The sequence below is a fragment of the Leucopleurus acutus genome (genome assembly GCF_964270905.1).
Source record: "Leucopleurus acutus genome assembly, chromosome: X".
NCBI lineage: Eukaryota > Metazoa > Chordata > Mammalia > Artiodactyla > Delphinidae > Leucopleurus > Leucopleurus acutus.
Window position 1 is genome coordinate 130,801,133 of NC_139148.1, and position 13,123 is coordinate 130,814,255.

Here is a 13,123-nt window from a genome sequence, read left to right on the forward strand (position 1 = left end):
GCGTGGGCTCCAGGGCTCCAGAGCACGTGGGCTCTGTAGTTTGCAGCACACAGTCTCTCTAGTTGAGGCGCACAAGCTCAGTAGTTGCAGCCCACGGGCTTAGTTGCTACGCAGCATGTGGGATCTGTTTCCCGACCAGAGCTCGAACCCACGTCCCCTGCATTGAAAGGCAGATTCTCAACCACTGGACCACCAGGGAAGTCCCATGACTATACTCTTTTTTTTTTTTTTTTTTTGCAATATGCAGGCCTCTCACTGTTGTGGCCTCTCCCCTTGCGGAGCGCAGGCTCCGGACGCGCAGGCTCAGCGGCCATGGCTCACAGGCCCACCCGCTCCGTGGCATGTGGGATCTTCCCGGACCGGGGCACAAACACTTGTCCCCTGCATTGGCAGGCGGACTCTCAACCACTGCGCCACCAGGGAAGCCCCCATGACTATACTCTTAAACACATTCTTGAAGGGATTCCTAAATAAGAAGATGTTAATTTATAAGGCTATTCCCTCCATCTCCCCTTCTCTCCAGCGCCCAGCCTCCTCGCCCTCTGCAAGGCAGCAGCACCGTCCTGGCTTGTGACACGGCTGACTCTCCTCTCTTGTCCCTCCCTTGGTCAAGGACTGCTCTCTGTCCATCTCCTACAGCCGTGGAGGCAAATGCACCACTGTGGAAAATGCTCTTACAAAGACAAAATCATGGTCAGTCAACCAAAATGCCCCCCAAATCTTCCAAAGCTGTTAAGGCCACCCTCTCCAATACAAGTGGTCTCAAACATTATTGTTGTTGCAGAAGAGTATATTCTTGTTCACATCTGAGCATGGGTTTTGACAAACTGAGCTAGAACCTAACAGCCTGAAACTTGGAGGAGAAGTCTGAGGTGGAGAAGGAGGTGCGAGGGGGCAGATGGGCCACATGGCGGGGACGGAGCCGCTCCTCCCGAGGGGTGAGGGGCAGATGGGCCACATGGCGGGGACGGAGCCGCTCCTCCCGAGGGATGAGGGGCAGATGGGCCACAAGGCGGGGACGGAGCCGCTCCTCCCGAGGGGTGAGGGTCAGATGGGCCACATGGCGGGGACGGAGCCGCTCCTCCCGAGGGGTGAGGGTCAGATGGGCCACATGGCGGGGACGGAGCCGCTCCTCCCGAGCACGCGCGCTATCACACGCAGCCTCGGAGGACGGAACAGGCACGCGAACACCGAGCGGAGGGACAGGGGAAGATGCTGCCCTTGAAGACTGGCGTGACAAGGCCACAGGCTAAGGAAGCCAGCAGCCCCTAGAAGCTGCAAGAGGCCAGGAACAGATCGTCCCCTAGAGCTTCCACAGGGACACAGCCCTGCCGACACGCTTTGCCCAAGGAAAACTGATTTCAGACTGCTCAACTCCAGAACCATGAGAGAATAAATTTCTGCTGTTTACAGCCACCAAGTTTGGCATACCTTGTTAGGACAGCCAGACGAAATCCCTCTGGGGTGCTACTGGCATGTAGTGTGTAGAGACCAGGGACACTGCTAAATATCCTGCAATGCACAGGACGGCCTCCTACAACAGAGAATCATCTGGTCAAAAATGTCAGTGGTGTTCAGGTTGAGAAAATCTGGGCTATGCTGACACAATCTGGAGCTTAGGGTCACCAAGTGACACCTGAATTTAAGGGGCTAAAGTTGCAAAGACTGACCATACCAAGTGTTGGCAAGAACGTGGAGCAACCAGAACTCTCACACACTCCTGGTGGGAACATAAAATGGTACGACAATGTTGGAAAACAGCTTCTTTAAAAGTTGACCAGGGCTTCCCTGGTGGCACAGTGGTTGAAAGTTCGCCTGCTGACGCAGGGCACATGGGTTCGTGCCCCAGTCCGGGAGGATCCCACGTGCTGAGGAGCAACTAAGCCCACGCGCCACAACTACTGAGCCTGCGCTCTAGAGCCCGCGAGCCACAACTACTGAGTCTGTGTGCCGGAACTACTGAAGCCCGTGTGCCTAGATCCTGTGCTCTGCAATAAGAGAAGCCACCACAGTGAGAAGCCCATGCACCACAATGAAGAGTAGCCCCTGCTTGCCACAACTAGAGAAAGCCCACGTGTAGCAAATGAAGACCCAACACAGCCAAAAATAAATAAATAAAATTTTAAAAATTTAAAAAAAAGTTGACTATACGTCTACCCTATTATCCAACAATTCCACATATGAAAGCATATGTTCACAAAAAGATGTGTAGAACAATGTTCATAGCAGCTCTATTCATAACAGCCCCAACTGGCAGCAGATGAATGGGTAACGCACTGCATTCACAGCACAGAGCACTGCTGAGCAAGAAGGAATGAATTGTTTCTGTGTGCAACGTGGATGAATCTCAAAATCATTACACTGGGTTGAAGAAGTAAGACACAAAGGCCTATATAACATATGCTTCCATTTACATGAAATGTCCCAGTATAGACAAATCCAGAGAGACAGAAAACAGATTGCTGGTTACCAGGGGCTGAGGGAAGGCGAATGGGGAGTGGCGGGGTCTCCTTCTAGAGTGATGAAAATGTTCTAGAACTAGATAGGGTGGTGGTTGCACAGCACTGTGAATGCACTAACTTCCACTGTAGACTTTAAAATGAATAATTTTATGTTTTGTGAATTTTGTCTCAATTGAAAAATTCAAAAGCCCTCTTGAAAGCAAACAGATATAACGTGGAAGAAGTGTCATAGAACTTTTCATTTTGAAACCTCAGTTTGTGACGCACCAGAGAAGACATGACAATTGCAGGGGCCTGGGTAGTGACCACACATTTGTGGACACTGGGTGACACTTCATTGAGCTGAAACTCTGTTTCCCTGTCTGTAAAGTGGGCGTTGAACGCTACAGGTGATCAATGCTACACGCTCCCTGTTGTCACTGTTACTACATTAAGTCTTCTTCAGCCCATTCTCCATTTCTCCTGGTAAATCTGAATCGTACAGACCTGCTCTTTTGTTTCTAATGTATATTAATCAGCGTAGGCTAACTGCTGTAGCCAACGACCAGAAAATGTCTGTGGCTAAAGACGATGAAAGCTTATTTCACACTCCCACCACAGTCCAATGCTGCTGGTGGTGGTGATGTGTGAGGAGGGTGGTGGCTTAGAAGTGCACGCTTGCAGAATTCACGCAGAGTCTTGCAGGGAGGTAGGTCTCTCTGCTCCCCTGCATGGCTGGCAGCTTCTGATTTGCTACGGGTTAAAAACTTACTAGAGCACAACAGTCCCATTGGCCTAGGCAGTATAGAAACGTATGAGGATATTCGTAACAGCCATCGAGCTCTGGTCTTGCTTTATATAAATCTGACCTGGGAAATCTTATTTGGGCAAAGGGGTTTTTAGGAATCCCAAGATTTCCAATTTGGTTGTAGTGTCCTATGAAAATCACCTCCACAGATCCTGAAGAGATTGGAAAGGAAGGGCAGGGGCTGCAGAAGAGGCCATACATGAGGAGGAATTTCACAGTGAATGGACTGCTCCAGCTCCCGAGGTTACTGCTCCTCAATCTGAGGCCACGGATGCTGATAAAAGGTGCTCAGGAGCCCCCAGTGCCCATCCTGACACTCCCTGCTGAGGACCAACTGGGCCTCAGGCCTCTGCTGGAGTCAGGGCTGCAGCTCCCACTGCTCAGGGCTCTGAATGAATTCACATGTTGACCAGAGGGCAGACAGCAGAAGCAAGAACTACTACAGTCCTGCAGCTTGTGGGACAAAAAACACATTCACAGAAAGACAGACAAGATGAAAAGGCAGAGGGCTATGTACCAGATGAAGGAACAAGATAAAACCCCAGAAAAACAACTAAATGAAGTGGAGATAGGCAACCTTCCAGAAAAAGAATTCAGAATAATGATAGTGAAGATGATCCAGGACCTCAGAAAAAGAATGGAGGCAAAGATCGAGAAGATGCAAGAAATGTTTAACAAACACCTAGAAGAGTTAAAGAACAAATACCTAGAAGAATTAGAGAACTAACAAACAGATGTGAACAATACAATAACTGAAATGAAAAATACACTAGAAGGATTCAATAGCAGAATAACTGAAGCAGAAGAACGCATAAGTGACCTAGAAGACAGAATGGTGGAATTCACTGCTGTGGAACAGAATAAAGAAAAAAGAATGAAAAGAAATGAAGACAGCCTAAGAGACCTCTGGGACAACATTAAACGCAACAACATTCGCATTATAGGGGTCCCAGAAGGAGAAGAGAGAGAGAAAGGCCCCGAGAAAACACTTGAAGAGATTATAGTCAAAAACTTCCCTAACATGGGAAGGGAAACAGCCACACAAGTCCAGGAAGTGCAGAGAGTCCCATGCAGGATAAACCCAAGGAGAAACACGCCGACACACACAGTAATCAAATTGGCAAAAATTAAAGACAAAGAAAGTTTATTACTGAAAGCAGCAAGGGAAAAACGAAAAATAACATACAAGAGAACTCCCATATGGTTAACAGCTGATTTCTCAGCAGAAACACTACAAGCCAGAAGGGAGTGGCATAACATATTTAAAGCGATGAAAGGGAAGAACCTACAACCAAGATTACTCTACCCGGCAAGGATCTCATTCAGATTCGAAGGAGAAATCAAAAGCTTTTCAGACAAGCAAAAGCTAAGACAATTCAACACCACCAAACAAGCTCTACAACAAATGCTAAAGGAACTTCTCTAAGTGGGAAACACAAGAGAAGAAAAGGACCTACAAAAACAAACTCAAAACAATTAAGAAAATGGTAATAGGAACGTACATATCGATAATTACCTTAAACGTGAATGGATTAAATGCTCCAACCAAAAGACACAGGCTCGCTGAATGGATACAAAAACAAGACCCATATATATGCTGTCCACAAGAGACCCACTTCACACCTAGGGACACATACAGACTGAAAGTGACGGGATGGAAAAAGATATTCCATGCAAATGGAAATCAAAAGAAAGCTGGACTTTTTTCCTCCGAGAAGGCGGTGGAGGCCGACCCTACAGTCATGGCCAAGATTAAGGCTCGAGATCTTCGCGGCAAGAAGAAGGAGGAGCTGCTGAAACAGCTGGAGGACCTGAAAGTGGAGCTGTCCCAGCTACGCGTGGCTAAAGTAACAGGCGGCGCGGCTTCCAAACTCTCCAAGATCCGTGTTGTTCGCAAATCCATCGCCCGTGTACTCACCGTCATTAACCAGACTCAGAAAGAGAACCTCAGGAAATTCTATAAGGGCAAGAAGTACAAGCCCCTGGATCTGCGGCCCAAGAAAACGCGTGCCATGCGCCGCCGGCTCAACAAACACGAAGAGAACCTGAAGACCAAGAAGCAGCAGCAGAAGGAGCGGCTGTACCCACTCCGGAAGTACGCGGTCAAGGCCTGAGCATCCAGGTGTCAATAAAACAAACTAACTGGCAAAAAAAAAAAAAAAAAAAAAAGAAAGCTGGAGTAGCAATAGTGGGGGACTTTAATACCTCACTTACACCAATGGACAGATCATCTAAACAGGAAATTAATAAGGAAACACAAGCTTTAAATGACACAATAGACCAGATAGATTTAATTGATACTTATAGGACATTCAATCCAAAAACCGCAGATTACACTTTCTTCTCAAGTGCGCACGGAACATTCTCCAGGATAGATCACAGCTTGGGTCACAAATCAAGCCTCAGTAAATTTAAGAAAATTGAAATCATATCAAGCATCTTTTCTGACCACAACACTATGAGATTAGAAATCAATTACAGAGAAAAAAAAGTAAAAAACACAAACACATGGAGGCTAAACAATATGTTACTAAATAACCAAGAGATCACTAAAGAAATCAAAGAGGAAATCAAAAGATACCTAGAGAAAAATGACAACAAAAACATGACAATCCAAAACCTATGGGACACAGCAAAAGCAGTTCTAAGAGGGAAATTTACAGCAATACAATCTTACCTCAGGAAACAAGAAAAATCTCAAATAAACAACCTAACCTTACACCTAAAGCAACTAGAGAAAAAAAAACCCAAAGTTTGTAGAAGGAAAGAAATCAGAAAGATCAGAGCAGAAATAAATGAAATAGAGACTAAAATAAAATAAAAAGATCAATGAAACTAAAAGCTGGTTCTTTGAGAAGATAAACAAAATTGATAAACCATTAGGCAGACTCATTAAGAAAAAGAGGGAGAGGACTCAAATCAATAGAATTAGAAATGAAAAAGGAGAAGTTACAACAGACACCGCAGACATACAAAGCATCCTAAGAGACTACTACAAGCAACTCTATGCCAATCAAATGGACAACCTGGAAGAAATGGACAAATTCTTAGAAAGGTATAACCTTCCAAGACTGAACCAGGAAGGAATAGAAAGTATGAACAGACCAATCACAAGTAATGAAATTGAAACTGTGATTAAAAATCTTCCAACAAGCAAAAGTCCAGGACCAGATGGCTTCACAGGTGAATTCTATCAAACATTTAGAGAAGAGCTAACACCCATCCTTCTCAAACTCTTCCAAAAAATTGCAGAGAAAGGAACACTCCCAAACTCATTCTATGAGGCCACCATCACCCTGATACCAAAACCAGACAAAGATACTACAAAAAAAGAAAAGTACAGACCAATATCACTCATGAATATAGTTGTAAAAATCCTCAACAAAATACTAGCAAACAGAATCCAACAACATATTAAAAGCGTCATACACCATGATCAAGTGGGATTTATCCCAGGGATGCAAGGATTCTTCAATATATGCAAAACAATCGATGTGATACACCATATTAACAAACTGAGGGAGAAAAACCATATGATCATCTCAACAGATGCAGGAAAAGCTTTTGACAAAATTCAACACCCATTTATGATAAAAAAAAATCTCCAGAAAGTGGGCATAGAGGGAACCTACCTCAACATAATAAAGGCCATATACGACAAACCCACAGCAAACATCATTCTAAATGGAGAAAAACTGAAAGCATTTCCTCTTGAGATCAGGAACAAGACAAGGAAGTCCACTCTCACCACTGTTATTCAACATAGTTTTGGAAGTCCTAGCCACGGCAATCAGAGAAGAAAAAGAAATAAAAGGAATACAAATTGGAAAAGAAGAAGTAAAACTGTCACTGTTCACAGATGACATGATACTATACATAGAGAATCCTAAAGATGCCATTGATTAGAGCTAATCAATGAATTTGGTAAAGCTGCAGGATACAAAATTAATGCACAGAAATCTCTGGCATTCCTATACACTAATGATGAAAAATCTGAAAGAGAAATGAAGGAAACACTCCCATTTACCATTGCAACAAAAAGAATAAAAAGTCTAGGAATAAACCTACCTAGGGAGACAAAAGACCTGTATGCAGAAAAGTATAAGACACTGATGAAAGAAATTAAAGATGATACAAACAGATGGAGAGATATGCCATGTTCCTGGATTGGAAGAATCAATTTTGTGAAAATGACTATACTACCCAAAGCAATCTACAGATTCAAAGCAATCCCTATCAAATTACCAATGGCATTTTTTACAGAACTAGAACAAAAAATCTTAAAATTTGTACAGAGAAACAGAAAACCCTGAATAGCCAAAGCAGTCTTGAGGGAAAAAAATGGAGCTGGAGGAATCAGACTCCCTGACTTCACACTATACTGCTAAGCTACAGTTATCAAGACAATACGGTACTGGCAAAAAAACAGAAATATAGATCAATGGAACAGGATAGAAAGCCCAGAGCTAAACCCATGACCTATGGTCAACTAATCTATGACAAAGGAGGCAAGGATATACAATGGAGAAAAGACAGCCTCTTCAATAAGTGGTGCTGGGAAAACTGGACAGCTACATGTAAAAGAATGAAATTAGAGCACTCCCTAACACCATACACAAAAATAAACTCAAAATGGATTAAAAACCTAAAAGTAAGACCGGACACTATAAAACTCTCAGAGGAAAACATAGGAAGAACACACTTTGACATAAATCACAGCAGATCTTTTTGATCCACCTCTTAGAGTAATGGAAATAAAAACAAAAATAAACAAATGGGACCTAAGGTAATTTAAAAGCATTTGCAAAGTAAAGGAAACTACAAACAAGACAAAAAGACAACCCTCAGAATGGGAGAAAATATTTGCAAATGAATCAACGGACATATGATTTATCTCCAAAATATATAAACAGCCCATGCAGCTCAATATTAAAAAAAAAAACACCCCAATCCAAAAATGGGCAGAAGACCTAAATAGACATTTCTCCAAAGAAGATATACAGATTGCCAGCAAACACTTGAAAGAATGCTCAACGTCATTAATCATTAGAGAATTGCAAAACAAAACTGGAATGAGGTATCACCTCACACCAGTCAGAATGGCCATCATCAAAAAATCTAGAAACAATAAATGCTGGAGAGGGTGTGGAGAAAAGAGAACCCTCTTGCACTGTTGGTGGGAATGTAAATTGATACAACCACTATGGAGAACAGTATGAGGTTTCCTTAAAAAACTAAAAATAGAGCTAGCACACAACCCAGCAATCCCACGACTGGGCATATACCCTGAAAAGACCATAATTCAAAAAGACACACATACCCCAGTGTTCATTGCAGCACTATTTACAAGGGCCAGGACATGGAAAAAACCTAAGTGTCCACTGACAGAGAAATGGAAAAAGAAGACGTGGTACATATATACAATGAAATATAACTCAGCCATAAAGAGGAACGAAATTGGGTCATTTGTAGAGACGTGGGTGGATCTAGAAACCGTCACACAGAGTGAAGGAAGTCAGAAAGAGAAAAACAAATATTGTATATTAATGCATATATGTGGAACTTAGAAAAATGGAACAGATGAACCGGTTTGCAGGGCAGAAATAGAGACACAGATGTAGAGCACAAACATATGGGCACCAAGGTGAGAAAATGGTGGGGGCGGGCGGGGGGTGTGATGAATTGGGAGATTGGGATTGACAAATGTACACTAATATGTATAAAATGGGTAACTCATAAGAACCTGCTGTATAAAAAAATACATAAAATAAAATTCAAAAGTTAAAACAAACCAAAGAAATAAGAATAGGTTTATGACATTATCAATCACAGTAGACACCCACCTGTAAAGACAGATTGACCAATGTGCCCCCATGGGCTCTGCATCGCCAAGTTCGCTCCCCCAACTCCGCAGCCTTGCAGGGAGGCCTTCCTATTGGTGGAAGGCCAATGGGCGTGTCTTTTGCTTCCGGAGGCGCCAAGCCTTGGGACCTCAGGCCCTCAGTGCGCATGGCTACTGCTGCTTCCGTAGCAGAGCGCCTCCTCACGTGCTCTTCTGATCCAACCAGTTTCTCGGTAAAGAGACGTCTAGAACTTTCTCCCTCATCTTCCTGGGGCTTCCGGGAGCACCCGGAAGCCCACGTGGCGCTCGCACAGAGTGCCTGGGACAGTCGGCGGCACGGTTCCTGGCTGCTCTGCTGAGACGAGCTCTTCAGCCCCTCGTGAGCGGGACTCCGGAGCCATCCACAGAGTCAGAGCGAGTCAGGAGACAGGCGGGGGCTTTGCCGGGGGCTGGACTCCGCAGGTACCGGGGGCCCCGGCAAGGAGTGGAGGTCGGGGGAGGGCTACGGGCTGCTCGGTTGGGAGTGGGGGAGCGGCGGCGGAGGGGAGCGGGCTGAAGGGGGGCTGAGGGAAGGGTCCCCCAGTGAGCGGGTCAGAGGGGAGGACCGCTGGCTTCCGGGGTGGCTGGTGGGGGGCGTTCTGGAGTCGGGGTGCAGAGGGTGGGGCTAATGGCTAAGCGTGGGGGGGGCCTGAGCGGAGGGCTTCCTGCTGGTCGGGTGGGGCCGGCCTTGGGGCCAGAGGAGAGGACGGCCGGCTGCGGGGGTGGGGAGGACGGGACGGGACGGGACGGGACGGGCGGGGAGGGCTAGCGGCTGCTGCGTGTGGCGGGAGGAAGGCCGAGGCGGGGGTCGATGGGGAGGACTCCCGGGCGCGGGTGCGGTAGGCGTTAGGGGAGCTCCCGGCGGGGCGGGGCGTGGGGTGGGGGGGAGGACGCTCGTGGCAGTTAGGGGGCTCCGGCTCCCGGGTGGGCGGGGGCAAGACGGGTGGGCTCTGCGTCTGGGGCACGAGAAGCGAGAGCCCCTGGCGCTGAGTGTGCTCGGGGGAGGACTCCCCGGTGTGGGGAGGTGAGAGAGGCCGTCTGACCTCTACGCATGGCGGGGCGCCCGGCTTCCAGGGCCCAGAGCGGAGCGCCACCAGCTGGTGGGTGGGGGAGGGTGTATGGAGGGGATGTAGTGCGAGGGGTCGGGGAGGAGCCGCCTGGCCACGGGGGGGCGTAAGTGAAGCTGAGAGGGGGAGGCGCTGGGGCTGCTGTGATCTGGTGGAGGCTGTTGGCCATGGCAGATGGATTTGTGGGGGTCCAGGGAGGGGCTCTGGCCCACTGCATGAGGCATCGAGAGCTTCAGGTCGCCTCTGTCCGGGTGGCACAGGAATTGCAGAGGTGGGTGGGCAGGGCAAGGCCCTGGCCTCCACACACAGTACACAGATTCTTTACGAGGGTGCTTTGCACATTCAGCCGGACACGCCATACCAGAGTTGTAAAAAGGTCTCCATAAATTTAGCAGTATTGCAAGTTTCCATGATAAGTTTTCTCAGCACGGGGGAATTTTATTTGATGGTACTAATGATAATATATCTTCAAATATTGGGAAACCCATGGATCAAAGAGAAAAATCACAGAGGGACTTAGAAAATATTTCCAAGTGAATACTAAAAAAGCACAACTTACCAAACTTAGTGGGAGGCAGCAAAAAGCGACAGGGGGAAACTGTATTCCTCTAAATGCTTCTGTTAGAAAAGAGTCAGGACATAAAATCAGTGAGCTAACAGTCCATTGAGAGATGCTAGAAGAAGAAGAGCAAAGGAAACATAAAATGAAGCGGGAAGAGATATGGGAATATATGTATATATATAACTGATTCATTTTGTTGTGAAGCTGAAACTAACATACCATTGTAAAGCAATTATACTCCAATAAAGATGTTAAAAAAATGATAAAAAATGCATATCAAAAAAAAGAGAGCTAAGAGAGGAAATCAGTGATAGAAAGCAAATTATGGACACGGTGAACGAAGCCATGCGCTTCTTTCAAAAGAGCAAGGAAACCGAGCAAGTCCTAGAACGATGAATCACGGAAACAGAAAGAACGCTGATCCCCAATAGGAGGAATGAAAGAGGGCCAACGTTACGGATCAGAGGTGCATTAACAAAGGGGTATAGGGGAATATTATGGGACATTGTGGAAATGTTTATGCTAACAAATTGGAAGACTTGAAAAATTCCTTGGGAAAAAGGCAGCTTCCTAAAACTGAGGCCAGAAATGTAGAAAAGGTGACGAGCCTTCTATCTGTCTTTTTAAAAAAATTATTTTAGTTATTTTATTATTGTTTCTTGAGTCGTACGCAACAAGTGCTCTTTTGTTATTATTTTTAAATTTTATTTTTACTTTGGGCTGCGTTGGGTCTTTGTTGCTGCGCGCGGGCTTTCTCTAGGTGCAGCGAGCGGGGGCTACTCTTCGTTGCGGTGCGCAGGCCTCTCATTACGGTGGCTTCTCTTGTTGCGGAGCACGGGCTCCAGGCATGTGGGCTTCAGAGGTTGTGTCACGTGGGCTCAGTAGTTGTGGCTCGTGGGCTCCAGAGCGCTGGGTCAGTGGTTGCGGCGCGTGGGGTTAGTTGCTCCGCGGCTTGTGGGATCTTCCCGGACCAGGGATCGAACCTGTGTCCCCTGCACTGGCAGGTGGATTCTTAACCACTGCGCCACCAGGGAAGTCCCTAGCCTTCTATCTTGTAAATAAATGTAATTTATAAAAAAACTTTCCTAAAGTCAAACAAACCAAACAGGGCAGGGAGGTGCTCCAGGCTGCTGCTGTGAGGGGCACTAGGGTGGGCTGTGTGGCACAAACATGAGTCTCTCCTCTTTGCACCCACAGGCCGGTTCCCACACTTCAACAGCCTGTGCACACCTGTTTGATCGCTTCCCCCCACCCTCAGGTCCTCGAAGATGGCGATGGCTCTGGCGGTACTGCGGGACTGGTGCAGGTCGATGGGCGTGAACGCTCAGCGATCTCTGCTCATCCTGGGAATCCCAGATGACTGCAAAGACCAGGAATTCCAGGAGGCTGTGCAGGCTGCCCTGCGTTCCCTGGGCAGGTACCGAGTGCTGGGCAAGGTCTACAGAAAGGAGCTGGGGTCGAGTGTTGCCCTGGTCGAGTTTGCTGAGTGTTTAAATCGAAGCTCGCTCCCCCGCCAAATACCAGGCAAGGGAGGGCCCTGGACTGTGGTCTGCCTGCCCCAGGCCCCTGATGCTGATTCACAGGATAGACCCAATTGCCCTGCGCAGCCCCAGGGACAAGCAGTGGTTGGCAGGGCGGGTGAGGCAGGAACTGCAGGGGAGGAGGAAGCTGCAGGGGAGGCGGGAGTCGCAGGTATGGAGGGAGACACAGGTGAGGAGGAAGCCTTAGGTGAGGAGGGAGCTGAAGATGAGGAGGGAGCTGAAGGGGAGGAGGGAGCTGCAGGTGAGGAGGGAGGTGCAGGTGAGGAGGGAGCTGAAGGTGAGGAGGGAGCTGAAGGTGAGGAAGGTGCTGCAGGTCTGGAAGGAGCTGAGGGTGAAGCAGGAGCTGAAGGTGAGGAGGGAGCTGCAGGTGAGGAGGGAGGTGCAGGTGAGGGAGGTGCTGGAGGTGAGGAGGGAGCTGAAGGTGAGGGAGGTGCAGGTGAGTAGGGAGCTGCAGGTGAGGCAGGAGCTGAGGGTCAAGCAGGAGCTGAGTCAGATGAGGAAGGAGCTGCAGGTGAGGAGGGAGCTGAAGGTGAGGAGGGAGCTGCAGGTCCGGAAGGAGCTGAGGGTGAAGCAGGAGCTGAGGGTCAAAAAGGAGCTGAGTCAGATGAGGAAGGAGCTGCAGGTGAGGAGGGATCTGCAGGTGAGGAGGGAGCTGAAGGTGAGGAGGGAGCTGAAGGTCCGGAAGGAGCTGCAGGTGCGGAAGGAGCTGAGGGTGAAGCAGGAGCTGAGTCAGATGAGGAAGGAGCTGCAGGTTACAGAAATGTTGCAGGCGTGGCAGGACTTCTGAGTATGGCAGGACCCACGGGCGAGGCAATGGCTGCGC

The 13,123-nt window shown here is 47.6% G+C and overlaps 2 protein-coding genes across 2 annotated transcripts in view; one reads left to right on the forward strand and one right to left on the reverse strand.

The window, feature by feature from the left end:
* Positions 1–13,123, reverse strand: part of TEX28 (testis expressed 28) — a gene marked incomplete at both ends in the record, with an annotated part of 59,934 nt that overhangs the window by 2,414 nt on the left and 44,397 nt on the right.
* Positions 4,964–5,422, forward strand: LOC309978108 (large ribosomal subunit protein uL29-like). Its single transcript, XM_082864458.1, has one exon. It carries the CDS (start codon positions 4,992–4,994, stop codon positions 5,361–5,363), a length of 372 nt encoding a protein of 123 aa, XP_082720584.1. The 5' UTR covers positions 4,964–4,991; the 3' UTR covers positions 5,364–5,422.

Excerpts from the sequence above, each read along its gene's own strand:
- LOC309978108 (XM_082864458.1), top strand. The coding sequence starts at position 4,992 with ATGGCCAAGATTAAGGCTCGAGATCTTCGCGGCAAGAAGAAGGAGGAG.